Genomic DNA, 24,186 nt, shown 5'->3' on the forward strand with positions numbered 1-24,186 from the left:
CAACCTGGGCTTTCTGAAGACGTGAACATAATCGGTGCTTGCCTAGTATTGCTTCAGGAGTGGGTGGAAAGGTGTACGTTACAAGCTATTGCCGAAATATCAGTGAATTCTTTTTAGAGACATACTCAAAAACAATGGGGGGAGGGGGGTCATCTATTCTCCTGCCTCTCTTGTCTCCGGGAATATTCAGAAACTCACCTTCACCTTGCTTCCAGTACATAGCTCAGTTTGCAGTGAAAGAATTAGTGACATTCGAAGCAATGCATTCCAGAGTGTAGATAAAGCTTGCAACCTGCGTGTTAACAGGAGAGCTACCCTTGAGTCCAAACAACCTTCAATCACTATTCAAAGTCCTCGCATGATAGAGGTGGCTTGAGCACTTTTTTTTTGTTTTGCCAAACGAAGCAAGACTTTCGTTGTAACTGCAAGTTTGCATTCATTTCAAAGGCCTCCATATTGATTTGCAATGTAGTGTTTCTGAGTGGTCCTTCACACATGCTGTACGGGAACACTTGTATCCACTTCATTTATTGGTTTCTCATTGGGTGCCCTCCAAATGGACGGACGCCTCAAAGTTGTCACCCTGCAAGCTGTTCTGCTTTGCAAAGGTAGGACTGTCAAGCAGGTCGCCATATCTGCGAAATTGAACGTATTTTGTCCTATTTGTAGCATGGTTCCATTGTACTGCGAAATGAGTTGACTGCCTGTGCTATGAAAATTAGTCCCTGCAAAGAAAGCTTCGGGTTTGGGTCGTTCAATGAACGTGACCAGCCGGCAGCCCCCAGGGTGTCGGCCTAGTGCCGCCGCTGTTCATCTGCCCCTTCCCTGACCAAACGCAGAGTGACGTGGTGGAGCTGGACGAAAGCAACTTTGAGGAGCTGGTGCTGAAGAGCGACGACCTGTGGCTGGTGGAGTTCTTTGCCCCCTGGTGCGGCCACTGCAAGAACCTGGCCCCCCACTGGGCCAAGGCGGCCACCGAGCTCAAGGGCAAGGTCAAGCTGGGAGCCGTCGATGCCACCGTCCACCAGGGGCTCGCCTCCCAGTTTGACGTGAGTTGTCGGGGTCCGCTCTTGGGAAGGGAAGAAAGGGCTGCCATGTTCAGAGAGAGCAGGCCACTTGTCGGCTGGGAAAGCACTTTTACTTTCCGAGTTGCATGGGTTTCGTGGTGGTCACTCGCATGGAGACATTATGCTTGGCTTTTGGAAGGTTTGTTGGGACATAAATTAAAAGCCTACGGCTGCGTTTAGTACTTTATAGTGAGGGCTTTTGGATAGCCTGAGTAATGGAAACATGTGGTTGCTGTCTGAGCTGCATTGGTTTTGCGGTAACCAGGGGCACGAGGACATTGTGTGAGGGCTTTGTGCGGGGTCTGTTTGGCAGAAATTAAAAGCTTACTGTTGCTTTTAGTACTTCGTTGCAAGAGATGGCTGTAGCACCATTTAAGCAGCTAGACAGCTTATGGGGAGCCTGTCTAGCTGCCTTACACAGGAGCAAGGGGGGGGGGGGTGGATAGGAAAGCTACAGCTGCAGTTGCAATTGTCACTTATTTTTGAAGAGCATATTCTGGGGGTAAAGCAAAACTTATGTGCAACTTTTGTTTTATAAGGCTTGAGGAAATCGTGTTGTCTAGGCTGTTGACATGGCATTTTTGTAACTTGCATAAGGTGGCATAAGCATGACGTTTGCACGGACAGTCAGAGATTTGACCCCCAACATAGGAAAGGCCAAGTGCAGGGTCGCTTTCATTAGCGATTAAAAGGGGGAGGAAGTGCCAGCTCAGCGCACTCTTGTATTCAGTCTAGTTGTGCGGTGCTGGTGTTAGTACCTCGGAGTTTTCGTGATATCCTGTGGTGCGAGAAAGGGGCTAACATGCCCCTAAGTGCTGGTAAATTTTGAGAAGTGTGGTAAAGGATTGTGTGAGGAGTATTTGTGGCACGTACCCTTAGAAGGCCAGAGCTAAACCTTCCTCGTCCCCTCATTGATTGCAGGTGAAGGGCTACCCGACCATCAAGTTCTTCCCGGGCGGCAAGAAGGACCGGCACTCGGCTGAGGAGTACAACGGCGGCCGCACGGCCGACGACATCGTCCAGTGGGGTTTGGACAAGGCCACTGAGAGTGCACCGGCACCAGAGCTGCACCAGGTGCGTTCTAGGGTTGCACCCTTTCTGGCTTGGGCGGACTGCACCTGTCTCGTTCAATGGTGAGAGGTCTGGGGTTGCATGAAGTCCTGCTGTGTTGTGGTGATTCTGCTGGTGTAATGATTGTGTTTTTGGGGTGCTCGAGCTATTTATGCGTATCGCGAAAATATTTGCCGTTAATGTGCATTACCAGCCCTGCTTTTTGGTGAGAACCCACAAGAACTGCATGCCTAAGCCTTGCAGGGTTAACCCTCTTTTATAAAATGCAAATGTTTTACACTTTCATAAAAGAAACTGAGTTTGTTTTGTAATTTTATTGTTCTTGTATTCTAGGACTGCTATTTATGTGCAGGGAAGTCAAAGTTGGTGCATGTACTACATACACCTGGTAGGTTAAAGTAAAATGGCTTGGGTGTGTGGGCTGGCGCAAGTCACTTTGACGAGGTCGCGCTCATTAGGCTGGTGTGCTTGTGGAAGGCTTGAGGGGAAGATCGATGCACGAAGTTCCGAATTAATGGCAAGCTGGATTAGGGACTCCAACTTTGAATCGTTTGATTTGAATGGTCTTTATTTGATTCGAAACTGTATCATTTCCACGTTCCTAGTGTTGACCCAGCACGCTAGGCACCAAGGGAACTCTGGCAGCCCACAGTTTCAGGAGGAGTTGTTTTTTGGATGTTCCAACTCAAGCTTCTTGCACAGAGCTTTCTCCCACCAAGGGAAAAAAATGAGACGGTTTTGCTGTACCAACCATGGAACATCATGCGGAAGCAGCACACAACGCTGCTTATAAAGCGTTGTCCAATACGCCACTGCACGATTGTGCCGCTCTGTAGGTGTGGTTCACTTTCCTAGAAAATAGGGCAGCAACTCTCAGATAAATGGTAGTTTACAGCGAACGTTTTGTTTTGAGGTCTTATGGTGTCATCTGGCAACTACAGCTTGGAGTACGTTAAGTAGAAAGTATGCTTTCAATGAGTACTCATTAAATGACACTAGACGTGACATTTGGCGTAATGTCCTTTGTTTAATCTTGCCGTTCGGTAACCTTCAAGTTGAGGCTTGTCGTTGTACGTCAAGCTGCATGTACCAGTTGGTGGCGTTAGGCCTATCCTTGGGCCATTGCATACCTATATTGTGCAGCAGCTTTTGTGCAAGTAAGTTGTAAACGGGAAACAATGGGAGGCATCCTCTAGTGTTTCAGTTTCTGTGTGTGCAAAATTGGCAGAGGCACGTTAATAGTACTTTCACACTAAATAAACGGCATCGCGGCGCAGACCAGTTCACTTTTAAAGTACTGTCTTTGTGAAGAAAGCCACTGTAAGCCCTGTGCTAAAACCTTGGTGGTCTGTCATTGTGATGTAAATATCTTGCGTCAACAGTTCAGTGGACTTATCTGTTACCCTTCCCGCCATGATTTTGACAGCTCTTGTCTATATTTCTCCTTATTTCGCGTCAGCATTTATCCTCACATTAGTAGTTTGGTGTTTCTGGTGCATGTACTACAATCTTCGCTGTACTATCTGTCCTTGCCATGAATAGGCGCAAGAGCGCATAAAATGCACGGGTCCCCTTGTTTCACAACTGCTTCTCAGTGAAAGTGCTAAAGCACTGCTTGTCTTCAAAACACATGCGGGTTGTAGCTTTGCACTTTTCATGAGCGGACCATACCAAGAGCAACAGCCATCTGCTTCTTTTTCAGATAGAAGTGATGCCTTTGTGTCGAAATTTCTGTGTGTGTTAAAGATTCCCAGATTCAAAATCATTCCGGAGTCTGCGACTACAGCACACTTCTTAGCCCAGGTTTAGCTACGGCACATAAAACCCCCTCCCCCCCGAAATATCAGTTTGAAACTGCCATTTGGTGACGTAAGATCGTGCCATCTGTGTTGAGGGCTGCATGCTCACATAATTGCTTTTCATTTTTATGCCGGCTGTACTTGGCCTGAGTACCGTGTTTTCGCGCGTGTAACCCACACCAACAATGTGAAAATTTCAGGGGTGAAGTAGAGGTGCGGATTATATGCGAGATATTTCCCTTGGTGCAGCTTTACTGAAATGCGCATTGTGCCGTGATGCCCCTGCAGCAGTAATAGCAACAACACCACTGTTATCCCATTGACAGTGCTTGTTTTGCACACACAGCGCAACAATATACAGTGTAGACCATTTATAACGTAACCGCTTATAGTGCGGGACCGGATATAACGCGGGTTTTTGTGACCACCGGTTTGCCTCCCATAGAACTCAATGCATAAGCATACCGCTTAAAATGCGGTTGGCCGAAGCACGATACCGTTTATAGCGCGGTTTTTCGGCGGATCTGCTCATCGACCGGCGCAGCTGGGGCATCGTTTTAGAGTAGCAAAAGAAAAGAAGAAATGATGAAATCGGCCGTCTGACGCCGCGCGCAACAGAAGCAAAAAATAGGCACCCTTTAGTTCGCGCGTACGTGATAACCACAACTGACTTTGCTTGATGCACCTCGGAAGATAGCGGCCGGCTCCCCGTCCGCGCGTGGCAAGTTGTTTCTATTAATCGTGAACCGCATGGCCCGTTTTCGTACACGAATTTTGCACATCGGCGTTGCGCGTGCATTTTTTTCATGCTCGCGTCTACGATTCTGCGCTCGCGGTGGCTTCTTCGCGTGGCAGTGGGAGGAGCCTGATGACTTGCACCAACGGAAAGACGCGCACCTAATGGCGGGAGATTCGAAGCGCTCCGAGCCGGCTAGCCGCGCCAGAGGTGTTTAGGCTAAAGTCCCTCGATCAGATGAAGGGACTTTAGTTTAGGCTTACCACCGCGGTATTTTTTGATGGGCGCTTTCACAAGCAGCGTGGATGGCAGTTTATATTCCACTTTGCGGTCACATTATCAGCTGTTTTCCTGCATGAGCATCTTCGCTTGCGCCTCGTGCGGCATTTCATCGAGCGGTTAGAAGTGGTCGCTGGAGCTGCCTGCACCGCTTCACGGCCAGTGCCGACGCCATCTTGCCGCCGCTTACCGCGCCGCACACATTACGTCAGTTGTATCCGCGCCGGCGGCGTGCGCTGCACGTTTTCGCGAGAAATCGCTCCGTGCGGTTCACGCTTTAGAACGTTGTGCAGATAAGCCACCGCTCTTCCCGAACAAGCGAGCCGCGCGAAGATTTCCACCACCAGTACGTTGCGCTGATAAGCAGCCGCCTTCGGCATCGTGAACACAGAGTGGGGTAAAAAAAAAAAAATCCCGCTGGCCTTTTTTTATCATGTCCTGCGGCATCTTCATAGACGCAAAAAACGCAGCCATGGTCTTTCAAAATACAAATACAACGGAAGTTAAAGCCGCACTCGCCGTTTGTAAGACCGCGCTTTTGCAATGTGTGAGACCCGGCAGCAGCGGCTGATGTTAAAAATAATACGAAATAAAGACCCTTCCTTCGTTTTTAGGCGCTGTGCGTTTGGGTGATAAAAAATTTAGGATGACTTGAGAGATAGGTCGCGATTTGGTTGAATTCGCACACGTTTTGGTTATAGTGCGGTACCGCTTATAGTGCGGATTTTTGCGGCTCCCGCGACATACGTTATAAGCGGTCTACACTGTACCAATTTGAAAAAATGTATGTGTCAAGTCAACTAGTTATGTAGTCAGCTAGGCAACTTTTGCGTAAACAATCGTGTGATGTTGCTTGAGTAGTAGATTCGATCCATCCTCTTGTGTATAAAATATGCGGACAATGCACGGGGATATGGTTTTTTCTTTTATTCCTCGATGGAAAGTGGGGTGCAGGTCATATGCGCGAAAAGACTGTAAGCTCTTAAGACTCCCACTAGCTCCAACAAAGCAGAGACAAGCTGCGCTTATGGTCTTTTTCCGCTTTCGAATGACACCAGCTTCTTTACTAAGCCAGCAGTGTGTGTAGGCTTTGCCAGATCCATAGTGCATGCCCACAGTGTGGCACAGGCGTTGTTGGTGGAGTTGCAACCTCCGTATCAAAAAATTTGGTTCAATGGAAGCTTCATTGTTATAAGGGCAGAAGGGGGGCCTCAGTTGAGCATTAATGCTTTTGCATTCACAACTTGGAAGGGCTTTAGGTGTTTTGGGTTCTTTTTTCTTTTGTTTGTTTTTGATGAGGGCAGGAAGGCCTTTCACGGCCCCGCTTCTGAAGAAAGCGAAAAGCAAAAACGGCCGTGTGTACGAGATGTCAGTGCACGTTAAAGATCCCCAGGTGGTCAAAATAAATCCAGAGCCCTCCACTACGGCGTGCCTCATCGCCTGTGTTGAGTCGGCGTGTTAACCCTTTAAGGGCCCATGAAACGAAAGAAATATGTTCCAAAATGGCCAATTTTTTAAATGATGCGATATGCTTCGAAAATGTGTTCAAAACAGAAAAAACATCATCGAAAATATTTTACAGCATATAATAAATTTTTATTGGTCATTCCTCACTTCTTATAAGACGCTACACCTGGGGTATATCAGGTGTATTCACAAATAAATCCCTGCAAACCTAGAAAGTGGGAGTTGGGTTCCAATTGTCGTGCAGATAATGCCCTATTCCTCAATAGTTCACCTGAAGCTAGGTGATGCTACCATCCGTGTTCAGAGCGCGGCACTGCGCAGAAGCCTCCTCAGGGTCTATCCGCTACCATTCACGGGAGCTGGTCTTCCTATCGTCGCGGCTGTCATCCCCTTTCGAGTCGCTGTTCATAAAAACGTCATCACTATTTTTTTTACTTGAAAAATCAAACACACCGCCGACATCCTCATCACTTTTGCTTTCATCATGTGAAGAAGATAGATTTCTCACACCAGAACACTGCACGGATGAGGCCATGTTTGTAAAACGTGCGGGAAACTAGCCACCCATTGCACCATCTAGTGTGAAAACTCTCATTGAATACATGCGCCAATGGCAGAACCCGTGCTGCCATCTATGTCGTAAATAGAAAAGCATCATTTGACGAGCTGGGCTCGTCAAAAGCCTCTTGTTGCATTGCAAAAGACCCGTGACAATCACAGCTCGTCATAAGCAAAATACTGGCAACTGCTCATGACGAGCTGAGGTCGTCATAAGCCCTTAAGGGGTTAAACTCTACAACCAATCCATGGACCAGCAGTGACCCTCATTCAGCCTTTATGTGACCTTTGCGCGTTGCTGATTGCATGCCCATGCCTATTGGAGCGATAGTTGTCTTCCATGCATGTTTTGTTTCCAGCATTGGCATAAAATACCGTGAACGTCTTCATTCTGTGTGGTACGTTAAACCCAGGGAAAGTTTATTTTAGCTCTTGCATTGCTGCGAGAAGGGTAATCTTTAATGTTGTGCGTGTTTCAAAGGCAATGTTACACATGGGCAGTTTGGAGGGTTTTAGTAGCCAAATATATAGGAAACAGAAATTTTCATTCACCAAAATTCTTTTTTAGCGAAATGGTCCAGAGAAAGTTATGTTTTGACAATTGAACCAAATGTTTCCATTACCTCTTCCATTTCATTTCATTTATTCCCACCTTAAATGCCCGAGGGCATTGCATAAGGTTGGCTCTTCGCCAAGGTAAACAGCTTATGAACAACAAACAAGAAGGAATGCAAAAGTAATTACAAGATTACAGAGGTAAAGCACAACTCGTCAGTGGGAACAATATTACACATATTTTAACAGTTTAACTCTTTCGCTACCGCCGGAAAATTGACTAATTTTAGGGGTCCAAGAAAACATCTTTTCCTGCTAAAAAATTGGTTAGGCTCTAATTGCAGGAGCACAAAATGCAGATTATTTAACGGCATTTCCAATAATACCAGTTTTTTAAAGGTATTTATATATCATAGTTGTAAAAAAAATATAAAAACCAAAATTTTCGTCGAGTTGTCGAAAAAATGATAAAAAAGGAGTTGTGTATATCAAACCAATGTAGTAGAAAAAAATTAGAATATACGTTTTGTAGGAAAACATTTCAAAAACATGCCCTAGAAAAAATGTCGACTTGCGCAAAACAGTTTGTCAGATATAAAAAAAAATGTTAGCATGCACGGTGCTCGTGTCATGCGGTGAAGCCCAACCTCCAATTCAAAATGTGCAATTTCGGGTGGTTTTTTGGAATAAATCTGGCAGTTTGTCATTATCAGAGGCACCAATTTGCCCCCCACATAACGTAAAAACATCTTGTCAATGGCTGACTTTGCATTTACAGCGAGCACAATATTTGGGAGAAGCACGCGATGCGGAAAAAAACATGCATGAAGTTGAAAACGGAACGCCGTGGCTGATGCTTGTTGTCGTTCACGGTCAGTTATCTCTCAAAACATAAAGCTGAGCTTTATTATCATCTTCTTACTCGCAATTGTAGCCTTGCTCGCAAAAATGAGGTACGATGAGCTAGAATCGTGCCCTGCGATCTTTGGCCGAATAGCAGTTGCGCGCTGAAAAAGATCAGCACAACGAGCCTCCTCTATTGCAGCGCCACCTAACATTTTTCAAATGAAACAGTACAAAAACTTATCAGACACTCCGTCCGAATAGACAGTTCAACTAAGCAGCAACATTAGACACCCGGATATACCCTCGCATGGAAACGAAACTGGAAGGCGAACAGCTGGCAGTGGAAGGCCGGTTTGAAGCGCTGTCCTCGGCGGAACAGATATCTGGCAACTGGGTGGGACCTTTTGACTTGCATCTGAAGTTCTTATCGCAGAAATCGGGAGCGCCGTGCTTTGTTCGAGGATCAGTCGCGGACGCTTCAGGCGCCATGGCAGTTAGCCTTGAAGTTGGGTAACTGCGTAGTAGCGCTAAATATGAATTTCACGATGCAGAAACGAAACTGAAACTGTTGTGCAGAAACGAAACTGAAACTGTTGTAAACTGTTTGCGAATGGTCCTGGGGTAAGTAAGCTACCACAGTACTTAGAACAATGTGCGCAAAGGCAATAAAACTGCCTAAAATCATAAAGTAGTTTTGCAACCAGGCACTGCTTGACATTTTCAGCCGATTTCTAGGATTATTACTGTCAGCGCGCGAACCTGACGATTGAAAATCGTTTGCTAGTTCCCCATTCACGCCCTGATAGCAAAAAACAAGCGTTGGTGCAGAGTAATTACGAGTTGCACGCATTCTTCGTTGGTGGCCGTGACGCGCGATGACCACGCCCCTTTCCCACACCCAGGTGATTCAAAAGCGTGTCAAAAATCACGTTTCCGTTGCAAAAATGAAAACGAAACAGATTTTGAAAGGCCATTTTCTGATCTAACTCCGAACAGCTTTACTTGTTCAAGAAACGCCTGGAACGCTATGAAAAGGCGCTCCCAAAAGTATCGATCAAATTGATCGATTTTGATAGGCGCGGTAGCGGAAGAGTTAATCACAAAAATACCGGTAGCGTAGCAATTTGACAGTTTAGCTTTTCACGAAATGTTTTTCGATTACTACATGAGGCGATATCATCCGGCAATGTATTCCACATCGCTATAGCATGAGGAAAGAAGGAAGAGTTCATTGATGACGTATGACAGATGATTCGGGCAATGGAATGACTGATTCACACGGGGTGATGTTTGGGGCGGCGCTGTCAATAAAGCATGTCTTGTTTCAGGAGGGTAATAGAAAGCATGAAGAAGGCACAGGCGAGAAATAATGCGACGAGATGCAAGATTGGGAATATTGAAGGTTTGTTTGAGTGACGTGACACTTATTTCGTTCGGGCACTGGATGGTGGAATGGAAATTTTTCATTTAGGCGGAGTTAGTTGGAGTGGGATTTGACTGTAGTACAGCGCAAGGTTTTGCAGAAACAACTTCTGCTGCTAAACAGCACCTTGAAGCAACATTGTTTGCTCGCACTGTAACATTGTTTGCTCGCCCTTCACGCATTAGTGTTACTTTTTAGAAATTTGTGTGAAACAAGAACTGAGGTTTCAGCTGGTTTGCACTCTTTGCTACTCGGTTCGCTGAGCTGTTTTTGTTGTGCATGGTGTGGCCTGTGCAGGATGTCTAGTTCATGTGGGATGCTTCCTGCTAACACTAAAAAAAAAAAAAAAGCGCACTGGCATTGCAGTGTGAAGTATGCCAAGGCAATGTCTCATCTGGCTCAAGGCATAACGTGTGGCGAAGAAACCCAACATATGCACACATTTTATCAGAGTTTGGTTTCTTGCTGAGGTTGGGTGTCACATGAAAAAGTGAGCACATGCTACACGAAAAAAGAACAGGAAAGGGGAGAGTGGCAGTCCTTGGGGCACACCGCTCATCCCATTAGAAAGAGCTTTGTGCACCCCTGTCCCTCCAGAATCGCACTGGCTTTGGGCACCTTATCTCCCCCATTAATGGGACCCTGCAGCACTTACCATCGACTACTCAGAATGTATTTTGGGGTAACGTCTATTGTCCCAGCAATCTCCTCCTGCAAGAATTACGAAAATCCGTTCACTACCACAAAACTGCGCTATGAGAATCATGCGTAATTGTTCCCTCTCAACTCGATTGCAGAGAACTCGACGAAAGCTGCACGCTCTCTCCCGGAGAGAAGGGGGGCTCACGGCATTCTCTTCAGCGGCCTTTGATATGTCACAGGCCGGGGAGTTTTTTCTATTTCTCCACGTGTAGGGGTCTATTTCTAGTCTGGTGCCACAAAAAAGCAGGCATGTGCTCAGGCTGGTAGGGTGTTTTTGAAGCAATAAACATTTGTTGTCAAGTGGTCTCGTTGATAGGGAAGTATTGAGTTTGTCACTCAAACTCCTTGCGCACTCAAAACACAAAAGAAAAGCCAAGCCTGTGCGTACCGGTTCAGGCATAGAAGAGGTTGGTGCGCAGTGCCACTGACGGCGGATCATCACAGAAATGCGTGAAATAAGCTGCAAAGTTGACCAGCAACAGCCAGTAAGACAGCCATGCCCGCAATGGTGTCATTTCGACCATGCCAGGGGTACATAATGAGGAAAATTGGAGAGCACGCGGTTGGTTTTTTTGCTTCTTTCAAAGCGATTTGCACACTGAACGTTTCACGTGCAGGTGTAACATTTGGCTCAGGTATTCCTGGCAGTGTAATCTAAATGTCACGCAGGTTTACTTGCACTGCTGGAAGAGTGTTGCAGGGTTCTTTTAATGCTTCCCTTCTTTGCTGAACTTGCGTGTCGCATGGAAAGGCGCACAGGCTGTGCAAAAACAGAAAAAAGGGGAAAAAAAAAAAAGAGGGAAGAGGGGCAATCCTTGAGGGATACCACTCACACTTGTAGAATTGCGCAGGCCTTAGGATGCTGTGCAAAAAAGAAAGGGGAGAGTGGCAGTCCTGGGGGCACACTGTTTGTCCCACCTCAAGCAGCTTGTGCACACATCATTGTCGTAGGATTGCACTGGGCTCGGCGCTGTCGCTTCACGGCTCCTCTCTCCCCCTCTTGCTGCTCGTCCCCAGGTGACGAGCCCCTCGGTGCTGAAGGACGCGTGCGAGGAGAGCCAGCTGTGCGTGGTGAGCGTGCTGCCGCACATCTACGACTGCCAGTCCGAGTGCCGCCAGGGCTACCTGGACGTGCTCAAGCGGCTCGGGGAGAAGTACAAGCGCAACCGCTGGGGCTGGCTCTGGTCCGAGGCCCTGGCACAGCCCAAGCTGGAGGAGGCCCTGGAGATCGGCGGCTTCGGCTACCCGGCCCTGGCCGTCCTGAACAGCCGCAAGATGAAGTACTCCCTCCTCCGGGGCTCCTTCAGCTACGACGGCATCAACGAGTTCCTCCGGGAGCTGGCCGTCGGCAGGGGCTCCAGCGTGCCCGTCAAGGGGGCCAAGCTGCCCGAGGTGCAGACAGTCGAGCCCTGGGACGGCAAGGACGCCAAGGTGCGCTTCATGCTTTCGAGCAACGGTCATTTCGGGGTGCATGAACGATCTTTTTGCCTCACTTGCCCGTTTTTGAGTTCAGAAATCAGTAAAAAAAATTCCGGGCCATCTCGACCAACGTGAAACCTAGGTTGGGGCGAAGCATGCAGTGTAAAAGTGTACTCTTGGTGCCTTGGCGTTTTTGCCAATGGAGACGAAACCGTTAGCGGGTGGTGGTGTACAGCTTTGCTGTAAAAGTCTCGTGTCTTCGAAGCATGAAGGCGTAAACGAGTGTCCCGGTGTTTAGCACCGTAACTACATGAGAACGATTACGGCGATGACAGGAGACGCCAACAGCTCCAGGCCCTAAGGGGCTTCGCCCCATAAAAGGAAATAATGAACTCCAGCTGAAGGTTTTCAAGTACAAGTTTGCAGACTAAAAATCAGTGCTGAGTTGCAGAGTTTTTGGTGAAAGCGAGCGTTGTTCACAATGCCTACAAACAAAGTGTAACAAATTCAAGTTTGGCTGTTGTAGCATCTCAAAGCTGGGGGGGGAAAAATCTGTTCTTGTTATATCTTGGACCATGCGAGGAGGACAGGTTTCTGCCAAACATCACATTCATAAAATTTCATGCACCCCTGGTTCTTTCTTTTTGTGGGAAAAACCAAAAGCTTTTCACCCTACCTTGATTAAACCAAATTTCTGCAACTCCTGTCAGGTTGTATGCAACTTCAGACCCCCCGCAGAAATGAACGTGTTGCTGAGGGTTTTCGCATGCGTTTGAAATGCATATTAAGACGCAGCGGTCACTCTGTTCGCAAATGTAGCATATTTACAAGAGGGTAAACATTTCTGGTTAATGGGATTAATGGGAGAGGCCTTTGCCCTGCAGTGGGCGTAGATAGGCTGGTGATGATGATGATGATCAAGCTTTCTGGTGCGATGTTAGCGGGGTACATTCGGCCTGTATGAGCGTCAGGTGTGTGTCACAGGCCAGCGTCGCGAAACCGTCACATGCATGGAGCTGATTGTAATTCTGCTGCCTTGAAATTTACTAACAGTGTCTCCGTAAGCAGCCTTTCCTCAGATGGTCATGTTACAGCTATACACTACGATGTAAATCGGTTTTGTGCACTCACATAATCTAGTGAAGCCCTCATGCCTGACAGCATGCCAGTTGCACTTGCTAATATCATACCTCGGATGTTGATCACTACCCTGGGCGAGCCAAACGGGGCATAAATTTTATAAACATTCTATGAAAGAATTACGGTGGATAATACAAGCTTATACCCGGGGATCAGCACACGACAAAGAATTTAAGGCTTGGTCGTCTTGTCCTGAGGTGAGCACGTGCAAACGTTCATCATCTGTTATATATCCTTGGCAAGCAGCGCAGCGACAGGCTTATAGGATCAGCTGAGTCCGCAACTGAATGCTTCTTGGAAACATCACCATATGTCACAGGGAGCCTACAGAAACTACCACTAAAGTAAAATCGAAGGGTCTTATCCGATGCCACACTCTTCCGACACCTTTGATTGTTTTTCAACTGTCTACTGTGTATACTTTTTTTAAAAAATGCGTCCGCCGAGCGATCAGGCAGTCATCGAAGTCGAAAAACGAAAGGAATGTGGACGCGCAGCTTGTGTGTGCGGTTACTAAAACGTACATCCCTTGATTTCACTCCACATTTGAACACAGCGATAATTAAGCGTCCCCCCCCCCCCCCCCCCCCCCCCCCATGTCTTGCGAAATAGCAGTGCATTTCGCGTCTAGTTTGGGTCTGGTGAGCCCCGCCTGGATTAAGTTTAGACGGACGTCTTTAGCATTTCCGAAGCTACACTGTGTTTTTTTTTTCATTCCCTTACAAGCTAGCATTCTGTTTCTTCCCGACTTGCAGACCAGTTACCATGCTGTGGTTTCACTAACTTTCATTGCTTTTCGCTATAAGGCGCGAGTGTGCACATATTTCACGAGGTGTAGCCCTGGGGAATGCTTACCATTTTTGTGTGGCTTATATTTCCATAAAAGGCACAAGTGGTTGTCAGTTATTGGGTAATCAAATCCCCGAAACATATTTTTCTACGACGTATGTATTCGAAACAAAGCCGCATTTGTTGTTCACGCTGCGAGATGAAATCAGCTTCACTGTGCCAGTCAGTATCGGGTCTAAACAAGGTGACGCTAGAATTTTCTTGTGCCTGGCATGTTCAGAGGTGATATGCTGCTGCCGACACACAAAACATTGGTCGGGAAGCGTGCAGAATCGCGTCCGTGTAATGCTTTTGTTGGCATTCAAGCACCGTCCAATGTCGCAGCGGTTAAAATTAATTGCCCTAAACGCACTATTTTCTCACAGACTTGGCCAAAATGAGTTGTTTATGGTGCCGAAAGGCAAAAAGAAGCGAAAGAGAACCAAAACACTCCATGTAAGCAAATCAGCAACATAACGCTCGTCGTGTAGAGGTGGCAGCAGGTGGCGTAGCCATCACAAAGCTCGATGGGTGTCTAGCAGGCCTTATACACTCATATGCCAACACTTTTAAGCTTCACACCCGTATCATGAACACTTCAGTAATTAACAAAGACCATAAACTTTTTTCTCTTTTTTTTTTTTTCCCTACTTTGGTGTTTTGTGCTTCCGCTTTAGTAAATTGTGTTTCCTGCTACTGCTAGTGACCAAAAAACTGAAACGTGACGGGCACGGAGTATCAGTTTCAGAGTGGTCCATCACCACATTCAATGTGTACAGTGATTTATTTCATCGAGAAGAGGAACAGCAAATATTGACAGCAATTGACTTGATATGAGTTAGATCAAGACTCGGAGATAAATGTTGCCATTGCGGCACAAAGAAAGCTGCGTAACTTAGAATGTACATTTAAAAATGGTTCACCATATTTTGTCGCTCAGTTCGCGCACTTTTTTTTCTTTCCAGAAACAAGGCGGAAGTAATGTGTAAATAGCTCGAACTCACTGTGTGCGTTGAAGAGAAAGCCAGCTATCATAGCACGAGGATAGAATACTTGTTCATTTAATCAGTACAATCTATTCGTGGTCTATTCGGAATCGTTGGTCCACAAGTCTGACTCTGAATCGTCGTCTCAGCTGCTCTCGCTGGCTGCCTGAAGTGCTCTGTCCTCAGTTCCATCAAGCGCTTGAAGCTGTTCTCTACAATGCTGATACATCCGAGGGCTGCAGGCAAGATGCTAGGCTGTCCCGGATAACGGCCAGAGTGTCGTGTCCTGACTTATCCTTCACGCTGTCCGCGAGATGCCCTTCAAAGCTGTCGAGCACCAACCGTGATTGCAGTTGCAGCAGAGCCTTTGGTTGCTTATCCCAAACATTTCTCAGCCAGTCCCCTGTCAGCTCTTCTTTCATCATCCGCCCCTTTTCTTGGGCACGGATGTGAATGCAGTCTTCCCATTTCAATCTGGGCACTGTCTTCCTCGTGAAGATGACAAGGGACGGAGTTCACAAATGTCTGCTGTCACTGCACGCGTTGGACTTCTTTCTTGCTAGCTGCTGTGTTGGGTTGCACATCGAGGGTCGGAAACCTCTTGTGTGTGTTTCCAACCAAGCACGTGACAAAAGTACCCCAGTCTGCATAGCCCAGTCGCACGGCAGTGGGGTGAAACAGCCTTCTCTTTGTCATCGCCATCATGGTCATCATTATCACTTTCAGCCTATCTACACCCACTGCAGGGCAAAGGCCTCTCCCATGGATCTCCAATTACCCAGGTCCTGTGCTAACTGCGACCAATTTATCCCCGCAAACTTCTTGATCTCATCTGCCCACCTCTTCTCTAGGGATCCACTCTGTTACCCTTAATGACCAGCGGTTATCTGGCCTTCGCATTACATGCCCTGCCCACGTCCATTTCTTCTTCTTAATTTCTACTAATATGTCCTTAACACGCGTTTGTTCCTTGACCCACTCCGCTCTCTCATTGTCCCTTAACCCTTTTGAGGGTCGAATTTTTTCGCTAAATGCGACACCGGGGGGGGGGGGGGGGGGGTCGATTTTGTTTTATTGCTGATTGAAATTCTTCAGGTGAATCTATTTCGTGCAAAAATTATCATAATGTTTTAATGGTGAGCATAAAGTGACCAAAAAATTGTTTTTGTTCTTGCATATATGTGGTTTATTCATGAGTAACACAAGACAAATTCTAAATAAAAATGAGAGAGTAACAAGCCGGCACCTTTCGAGTGAATCAAAACCGGATAGACATCAGTTTCGGGGGCGCAAAAAGCGGGAAGCGCCTGGAGGACGATACCAAAACCAGTCGCTGCGCATGCGGCCGGATGTAGGAGCGATGGACGGCGCACCGCCCACAAAATACAAAAAAAAGGAGAAAAGAGCCTCATCAGTTTCGCAGGCGACCTTGGTCTGTGGCAGGCGCAAAAAGCGAGAGGCACTCAGGCACCCGGTGGGCGATATCCAGCACGCCCCCTCGTTAGCGGATGCGCACGCGATAGCCGGTGCGCTGCTGAAGTAAATGATAAAAAAAGAAAAAAAAACGAGCATCGGCACAAGAAAAAAATTTGACGTACTTACGAACTGTGGCAGCACATGCCAAGCAAGAGAAGTTGGTGAAAAAGGCGCGCTTTTTAAAGATACAAGCAATGCCGTACATGTACGGCTGTGACCCTCAAAGGGTTAATGTTACACCCATCATCTTCTGTTCCATTGCTCGCTGAGTTGTCCTCAACTTAAGTTGAACCCTCCTAGTGTGCCTCCAAGTTTCTGCCCTGTAGGTGAGTACCGGTAAGTCCGGTACTCACCTCCCTCTCTCACCGGTACAACCACTGGTCAGAGGGTTCTTTCGTCTCAGTCGGTGGCGATGCTTCACCAAATGCGTCGACAACTTTGTGCTTGCTCTGAATGTCCCGTTTCTCCCAAGCTATCTTTCTCGCTTCCTACTGCCACGTCTTAAATGACACGGCGAGACGGGAGTACCTCAGCTCTTGTATACGTGCTTTTCAGGAGTTCAACAGCAGGAAGCCTCCCTTGTTTTGGTTCCCCAAACACTCTTCTTCTGGGTTTTGTATTTGCGAGCGAAACTCTTGCCTTCACCAGTAGTGAACGCGACTCTCATTCTCGTTGAAGTGCTTACCAGCGGTACAGATCCCATTGTTATTTCTGCTTTGCCTTATAGTTATGTAGCGCATCCGTACTGAGTAACCTAAACTACTGCAATCAGCGAAGAAAAGGCTCCATTGCACTGTGAATACGAAATAGGAGTGGCAAGCGTGGCACAAAACCGGCATGGAGCTGGCATTCTTGCACAGCTATAACGCAGAAATTGGTGCTGCAATGCGCTGATTTTGACTTTGATTTCGCTGCTATGCACTGTGTGTGTGTGTTCTCGAGGTTGGAGAAATAGAGAAGGTAGGGAGAGGTAGACGCACGGGCAGTTTTGACTCCCCGTGGAAAGGAACTATGGAGAAATGTGTTTGGAAGGACAGACTGGGTTGTTTATTGGCTCCGGCAGTTTGACGCTTTGCAAGTCCGGGGGTTTCTGGAGGGTTCCAGGAGCATAGGTACAGTTGAACCTTGTTATAAGAGACATGGATGTAACAGACGTGGATGGCCACCCTATAGTTCCCATTAAATTGACTTCTTTTATAAAAGACACCAGATGTAGAAGATAATTGGTTTTAAAAGACGAGCTATCTTTGCATTTGGCTCAACAATCACGCTTGTAGCAGACATTTTAACTTCAGGTACTGCCGCCAGTCACTAATTGCAGTTGCTTCCATTCTAGACACACAGGGGACGACAGACGCCCGCAGTCGCTATTTATGATAACCGCAAACAGTGAAAGGAAAGAGAGCTTGTAGAAGCTGTTGTAAAAAAATTGTAAATACAGTCATTAGGCAAACAAAGATGCAGGACTATTTCATGAATTCTTGGGGCCAAACATAAGCTATAATGAATCTTTCGCAACATGCTGTAGTGTTCTTTTGAGGTTATTTTTGTTGTACGGTGCCCCCATTAAACTAGGGGTTGACCAGTTAGTGAAAACATGGTTCCCTGCTTATGAGAGGCATCTCGTATAAGAGACAAACTGCTCCCCGGTACGTGTCTCTTATAAAGGGGTTCAACTGTACTAGGCCCGTGCAGTTAGTCCTGGCTATGATAGACGCCTTTGTAGTGGAACCATGTAGCAGTCCACAATCTTCCTCTTTGTGGGCATGTCATCAAGCTAGCTCGGGCAGGAGGAGGAGTGAAAACATGAGGGTGAAATTTTTTTCTCTGATCAACCCGTATAAAAAATTAGTGCGTGTAAATTACCCGAGGGCACAAATTACGTGATGAAGCAAGGTATTTTGATGCTTTTAACGTGAGGACCAACATCTAGTACCAAGAACAACTTGGGAGGGGGGAGTGTTACAACAGAAGTAAACATGGTGTGTGTGTGTGTGTGTGTGTGTGTGTGTGTGTGTGTGTGTGTGTGTGTGTGTGTGTGTGTGTGTGTGTGTGTGTGTGTGTGTGCATGAATGCATACATACGCGCATACCCGCACAGTGAATAAAATGCGGGATAATGTTTCTTTTTGGAGGAGTTAGTGCTAGTGTATTGTAAAAGACAGGTGATGCGTGTTCATCCGCACACGAGCGTGGCACTTAATCCAGCCCTCAGTAACTGTTGGAGGGGATGGCAGGCCATTGGTTCATCTGGGGAGAGCGGTCCGGATTCTGCCTCTCATTTCCACTGGACTGGAAATAGGCCCCTCCACGTTGCGGAGAAAAGGAGAAAACACCCTGGGCTGTGATATATCGTAGGCCGCCAAAGAGAACGCCGCGAGCCGTATCCCTCTCTGGGAGAGAGCGCGCAGCTTTTGTCGTGTTGTCTGCAGTCCAGTTGAGAGGGAATGATTATGCCAGATTTCTCATTGCATGTAGTTTCGGTGGTAGTGAACAGATTTTCATAATTCTGGCAGGAGGGGATTGCTGGGATAACGGACTTTACCCCAAAATACATTCCTAGCAGTCGATGGTAAGTGCTGCAGGGCCCCTTGAAACACACTCAAAATTGCACTTCTTGAATTTGGGAAGACTGGATTGTAATGACGGCATGTTGTGATGTACGCCTGTGGAAATTTTCAACTGGTAGTGAGCACATGTTACAACATGCGGTGGAATGAAATCTTTACGCATGGTTTCAAGAACAAGCGTAATGCCTTCCTCATTTGGCTTCAGTCACAACCTCAGCTGCCAGACATCCTCCTCCTCCAAGAGACAGGACTAAATCCTACGCTACCTGGATATGTCACGTTTCAGCAAAGTCCCTGCCTTGCCACGCTGGTCCACTCCACCCTCACGGCTACTCTTGAACATGACACCGCCAATAGCCTCACTGTTTCAATTCCTCTTAAGCGCGGCCCTCTGCTCATTACCAACGTTTACAGTCCCCCGCGCAATACTCTACCGGAGCTTGAAGAACTGTTCCATCCTTGTCGAACCAAAACCCGTCTTCAGCATATCCTGGCCGGCGACTTCAACGCCCCACATTCTGCCTGGGGCTATATCAGGGAATGCAGGAAAGGCCGTCGGGTGCATTGTGCTGCGCAAGAAGCTGGGTACACACTACATAACGACGTACAAGAATACACACGTATGGGCAACTCCGTGGAACGCAATACCAACCCCGACCTCACTTTCGCTACTCGAGCTCTCCTTCTACGATGGGAACACACTCAAGAATATATGAGCAGTGACCATGCCATCTTACGCCTCACGGTCTCCGCATCTCCAAAACGAATCAAGTGGAAATCTGTTCGCATCACCGATTGGCACAAATATCGACAACAGCGCTGCGACCCCCCTTTCACAGACGTACCTACCTGGACCCAGCAACTTATGCATGCTCTTGATAAGCATACCAAGGTTCTTGCCACGAACGAGGTCACTCCTCACATAGATGCACACCTGTCACACTGTTGGGAAGCCCGCGCTTCTCTCGTGAAGCGGTGGACTCGCTGCAAAACAAACCGTAGACTCCGCGCCCGAATCAATCGACTCAACGAGCACATTCACGAATACTCCAACGACCTCCGCAGGGAACACTGGAATACCATGTGTGATGAACTTCAGAACACCCTGAGCACTAGCAAGACGTGGCGTATACTCAAAGCTTTAATAAATCCCGACTCCACAAAGATTATGATCACCCAGAAGATCAATCGCCTCACCGCTCAACACAAAGACCCAGCCACTCTACTGGACACCATGAAGAAACTTTATATCCCTTCTTTGTGTCAACCTCGGTATTCTGAGTATAATGGCTCTCCGAACCCCGAACTTGATGAGGAATTCACCTTAGCTGAGCTTCGCATCGCCCTCCGTATGTGTAGAGGCAGCAAATCTCCTGGTCCCGACTCTGTAACTACCGCCCTACTTCGGAATATGTCAGATGCTGACCAACACCATCTCTTACATGCCATCAACCTCGTTTGGACAGGACAAATACCACTCTGCAACTTATGGAAGAAGGGCCACATGATCTTCATCCCGAAACCCGGTAAACCTCTAGATCTCCCTAATCTCCGTCCAATAACACTGACCTCTCACGTTGGCAAAGTTATGGAGCGTATGGCCCTAAATCGCCTTCAGCAACATCTAGAGGATACCCAAGCACTCCCTCACTCTATGATTGGATATCGCTCACAGCTATCTACTCAAGACACACTGCTTCGCATATACGAGGACGTCCTTCAGTCTCCCAGCTCAGCCCAGCTGAAAGCCATCCTCGCTATAGACCTAATGAAGGCATTTGACTACGTGGATCACGACGCTATGCTGTCAGAACTAGCAGAGACAAATTGCGGCTCGAACATGTACAGTTACGTCCGGGACTTTCTTCAATCTCGCACCCTTACCATACAAATTGGCGACCACAAGCTTGACGCGGTACCTCACCCTCAGAGAGGCATTCCTCAGGGTGCGGTCCTCTCTCCTACATTATTTAACCTCGCCATGCGCCGTATCCACCGTGCTCTACAATCTTTCCCCGAAATTCAGTACTCTCTGTATGCCGACGACATTACTATCTGGATCAAACGCGGCAGTCCGGGATTCATTCAAGACACCCTTCAAGACGCCCTCAGAGCCGTTGATCAAGCAGCTCACAGTATCGGTCTAGCTTGCTCGGCTGAGAAAACTTCATTGCTGCTTGTGCACTCCCGTAATTGGAAACCACCTCAAGTTGTCCTTCATCACCATGACAACACCATCTACCCACAAAAAACTTTGAAAGTTCTTGGCCTTCACATGCAATCTGATGGAGGAGGAGGTTTGGCTGTGCAGCACATTCTCCGTCAGGCCGAACCCATTCTTAACATGATGCGCCGTGTCACTACACGCTCCAGGGGACTCAAAGAACAGGACCTTCTTCAACTCCGTGATGCTCTTATCCTCTCCCGAATTCGCTATCAAGCTCCGTACGTCGTCCTAACGCGCACCTTGGAAGGGAAACTTGACGCCCTAATCCGCAAAGCGACAAAAATTTCTCTGGGTCTTCCTATTACCACTAGCACCACCCGACTTGCGCAACTTGGTGTTCTCCCAACGGTTACTGACATAATTGACATCCACCGCAGCCACCAACGCCAACGCCTCTCCGAAACTGCAACAGGCCTTCATATCTTGCGCACATTAGGATACCCGTCCCGTCCTCCTCGACCTCAAACAACTCCTCTAGACAGCAAAATACTCCAACATATTACCGTAGCACCTATTCCCCGCCACATGGACAAGGAACGCAATCCCAAACGCCGTCTTATTCGTGCCGCATACTACGCCAAGAAAGTAAACCGTGATACCGACAGCCGCCACGTATTCACAGATGCGGCATTTGAAGATAACCTCGGTGCGGTCGCCTTCATCACTTCAGAGGGTACTCACTACTCCATCACTCGACGCTGCACCTCCCCAGAAGAAGCCGAACTTCTCGCTATCGCTTTTGCCGCTGCTGACAACACATCCCCCGTCCGCACGACCAACATCTACACGGATTCGAAGTCAGCATGCTACCACCTGGCTCAAGGTCTTGCGTTCCCCTCCTCACTGTCCCTCTTCAACAACGTTAAAGGGTCTTTTCACGTGCACTGGATCCCTGGTCACGCAGGCGTCGCAGGGAACGAACGCGCTCATCAGCTTGCCCGCGAAGCTCTCCTCCGGGCCCCTGTCGACGCTCGCGACACAAATCCTTGTCCTCCCCCTCCGCTCCCCACCTTAGCAGACATTCTAAACATACGCCGCACGTTCCCTCTTCTCCATTCCGGGCTTACCCGTCGCGAGCAAGTAGTCATTCGGCAGGCGCAAACATATACACTGCACACACCCACTCGTCTCCATCTGTTCCAACGCATGCCAGACACCCCTGTCCCACTCTGTCCCCACTGCCTTATTCCCCCTACCCAGGACCACATTCTGTGGGAGTGCCCCTACAACCCTACCCAACCACACAATTACACCGGAGAGTGGCTGGCTGTTGCAGCGAGTCTCCAACAGCAACGGGAACTGGCGGCCCACATCATCAGGGCCCTCAGCGGCTGCCTGGACCGAGGCGGCTGATTCGCCCCACCATCCCATGAACAATAAAGTTTCTATCTATCTATCTATCTACGCAGCACCTCATAGTTACAGATATGCACCTTATTATTGAATACTTTGCTGGTTGATATTCAAGTAAAGAAACGAAAATGGTTTTTATTACTTAGCTAGTGTTAAAGCTGCACTTGACGTCATCAGGGTGACATTTTCCCAACTTCAGTGGATAGCTGTGGTTGCTGGCAACTGATCTCTTGTCCTCTCCGTTGTGCCCCTTGCTTGCAGCTGGAGGAACCTGAAGACATCGACCTGAGCGACGTAGAGCTTGAGCCTGAGGAGCCCGGCAAGAAGCATGTGGAGCTCTAAACGGAAGCGGGAGGGACTCCGCTGGCGTCCTCTCTGTCGCCCACTCTGAGTGCACGCGCAAGCGGGACCTGTGGCGCTGTGCCATCTCCTTACGGGGCAGACAGGAAGCCCGTGTACATACTGGTCATTGTGTAAATTATTCCCCCTCGCCGCTGCTGCTGTAGCAAAGCCCTGTGGTCATGCTTACTGTTCCCGAGTCAATAAAACTGTCGTCGTTTGCTTTTTTTTGCACGGGCTGGTGTTTTCCTTCGTTGCTGCTGTTTGGGTCCCTGCATGGGGACACTACAGGTGCGAAATGTTAATGGCTTGTGTGTGTGCGTGTCCGCATGCATGCGTGGTGCATGAAAAATTTGCCACTTTTGGTTGCATCAGTTTCGGGACATCCTTACAGATATGTCTGCTCCTGTTCATACCTAAAGACATTAACGTTGAAACCTGGTGAGGGGTGAGGCATGCAGTGTATAAGTATATTCCAGGAGATTGTAAGTCTCTCTCTTGTCACACGCTGATATATGCGACATACCAATTACCAAGACTGAGGAGGAGTGAAACCCGCCGCGGTGGCTCAGTGGCTAAGGCGTTGTGCTGCTGAGCACGAGGTTGCGGGTTTGATTCCCGGCCGCGGCAGCCGCTTTTCTGATGGAGGTGAAAAGCAAAAACGCCCCTGTGTACGAAATTTCGGCGCACGTTAAATATCCCCAGGTGGTCTAAATTAATCCGGAGCCCTCCACTACGGCGCGCCTCATCGCCTGCGTTGCGTCGGCGCGTTACAACACTTACAATCAAATCAATCAGGAGGAGTGAAATTCCAAACAAGGAACTCCAAAGTTATAAAGTTAAAGCGAGTACAGAGTGAAATAGAAGCAAGCAAGCACAAACAAAAAAACGAGTGTCCCGGTGTGTTCTTTTAGTACGCGATTTTGACCATGGAGATGAAACGGAACAGCGCGAGGCGTTGGAAATCGAGTGTCCTGGTGTTTTAGTGCAGTGACCACATGAGGATATGACGACGAACAGTGGCGATACGAGACGCTGGCAGTCCGAGCCCCTGAGGTGCTTCGCCCCTGAAAGACAGCCTATGGCGCTAACAAAGACAAGACAGATACAGGTGCCAACTTCCAACTATTTATTCACAGGAAACCACGCGTACATGTCTTCTCAGAAAAATAAAACCAAGGTATAATTAAACTAAGAAATGTAAAACGTGGTAAGAATTGCTCGTGTGCACAGGTACAACATTGCTGATAAGAAGACGAAACATGCTTATGACATGGGCTGTGCAGGCCTGAACAGAACAATCAAAGCAGACCTAAGAAGCTAGTGCGTATGTATGCCAGGCGCAG

At 47.9% G+C, this 24,186-nt stretch overlaps 1 protein-coding gene across 1 annotated transcript in view; it reads left to right on the forward strand.

Moving 5' to 3' along the window:
- Cabp1 (Protein disulfide-isomerase A6 homolog CaBP1) overlaps positions 1 to 23,074 on the forward strand; it is a 44,932-nt gene extending 21,858 nt beyond the window's left edge. The window contains exons 5-8 of the mRNA XM_077704999.1: positions 840 to 1,049; positions 1,989 to 2,141; positions 11,521 to 11,934; positions 22,763 to 23,074. Of these exons, the coding sequence (XP_077561125.1) occupies positions 840 to 1,049; positions 1,989 to 2,141; positions 11,521 to 11,934; positions 22,763 to 22,843 (858 nt within the window). The 3' untranslated portion in view covers positions 22,844 to 23,074. The remainder of the gene's footprint in view (positions 1 to 839; positions 1,050 to 1,988; positions 2,142 to 11,520; positions 11,935 to 22,762) is intronic.
- Positions 23,075 to 24,186: the final 1,112 nt, after the last annotated feature.

Source organism: Haemaphysalis longicornis, unplaced genomic scaffold (assembly GCF_048455015.1).
Source record: "Haemaphysalis longicornis isolate Haplotype H1 unplaced genomic scaffold, Haemaphysalis longicornis Haplotype H1 scaffold_3, whole genome shotgun sequence".
Classification (NCBI taxonomy): Eukaryota; Metazoa; Arthropoda; class Arachnida; order Ixodida; family Ixodidae; genus Haemaphysalis; species Haemaphysalis longicornis.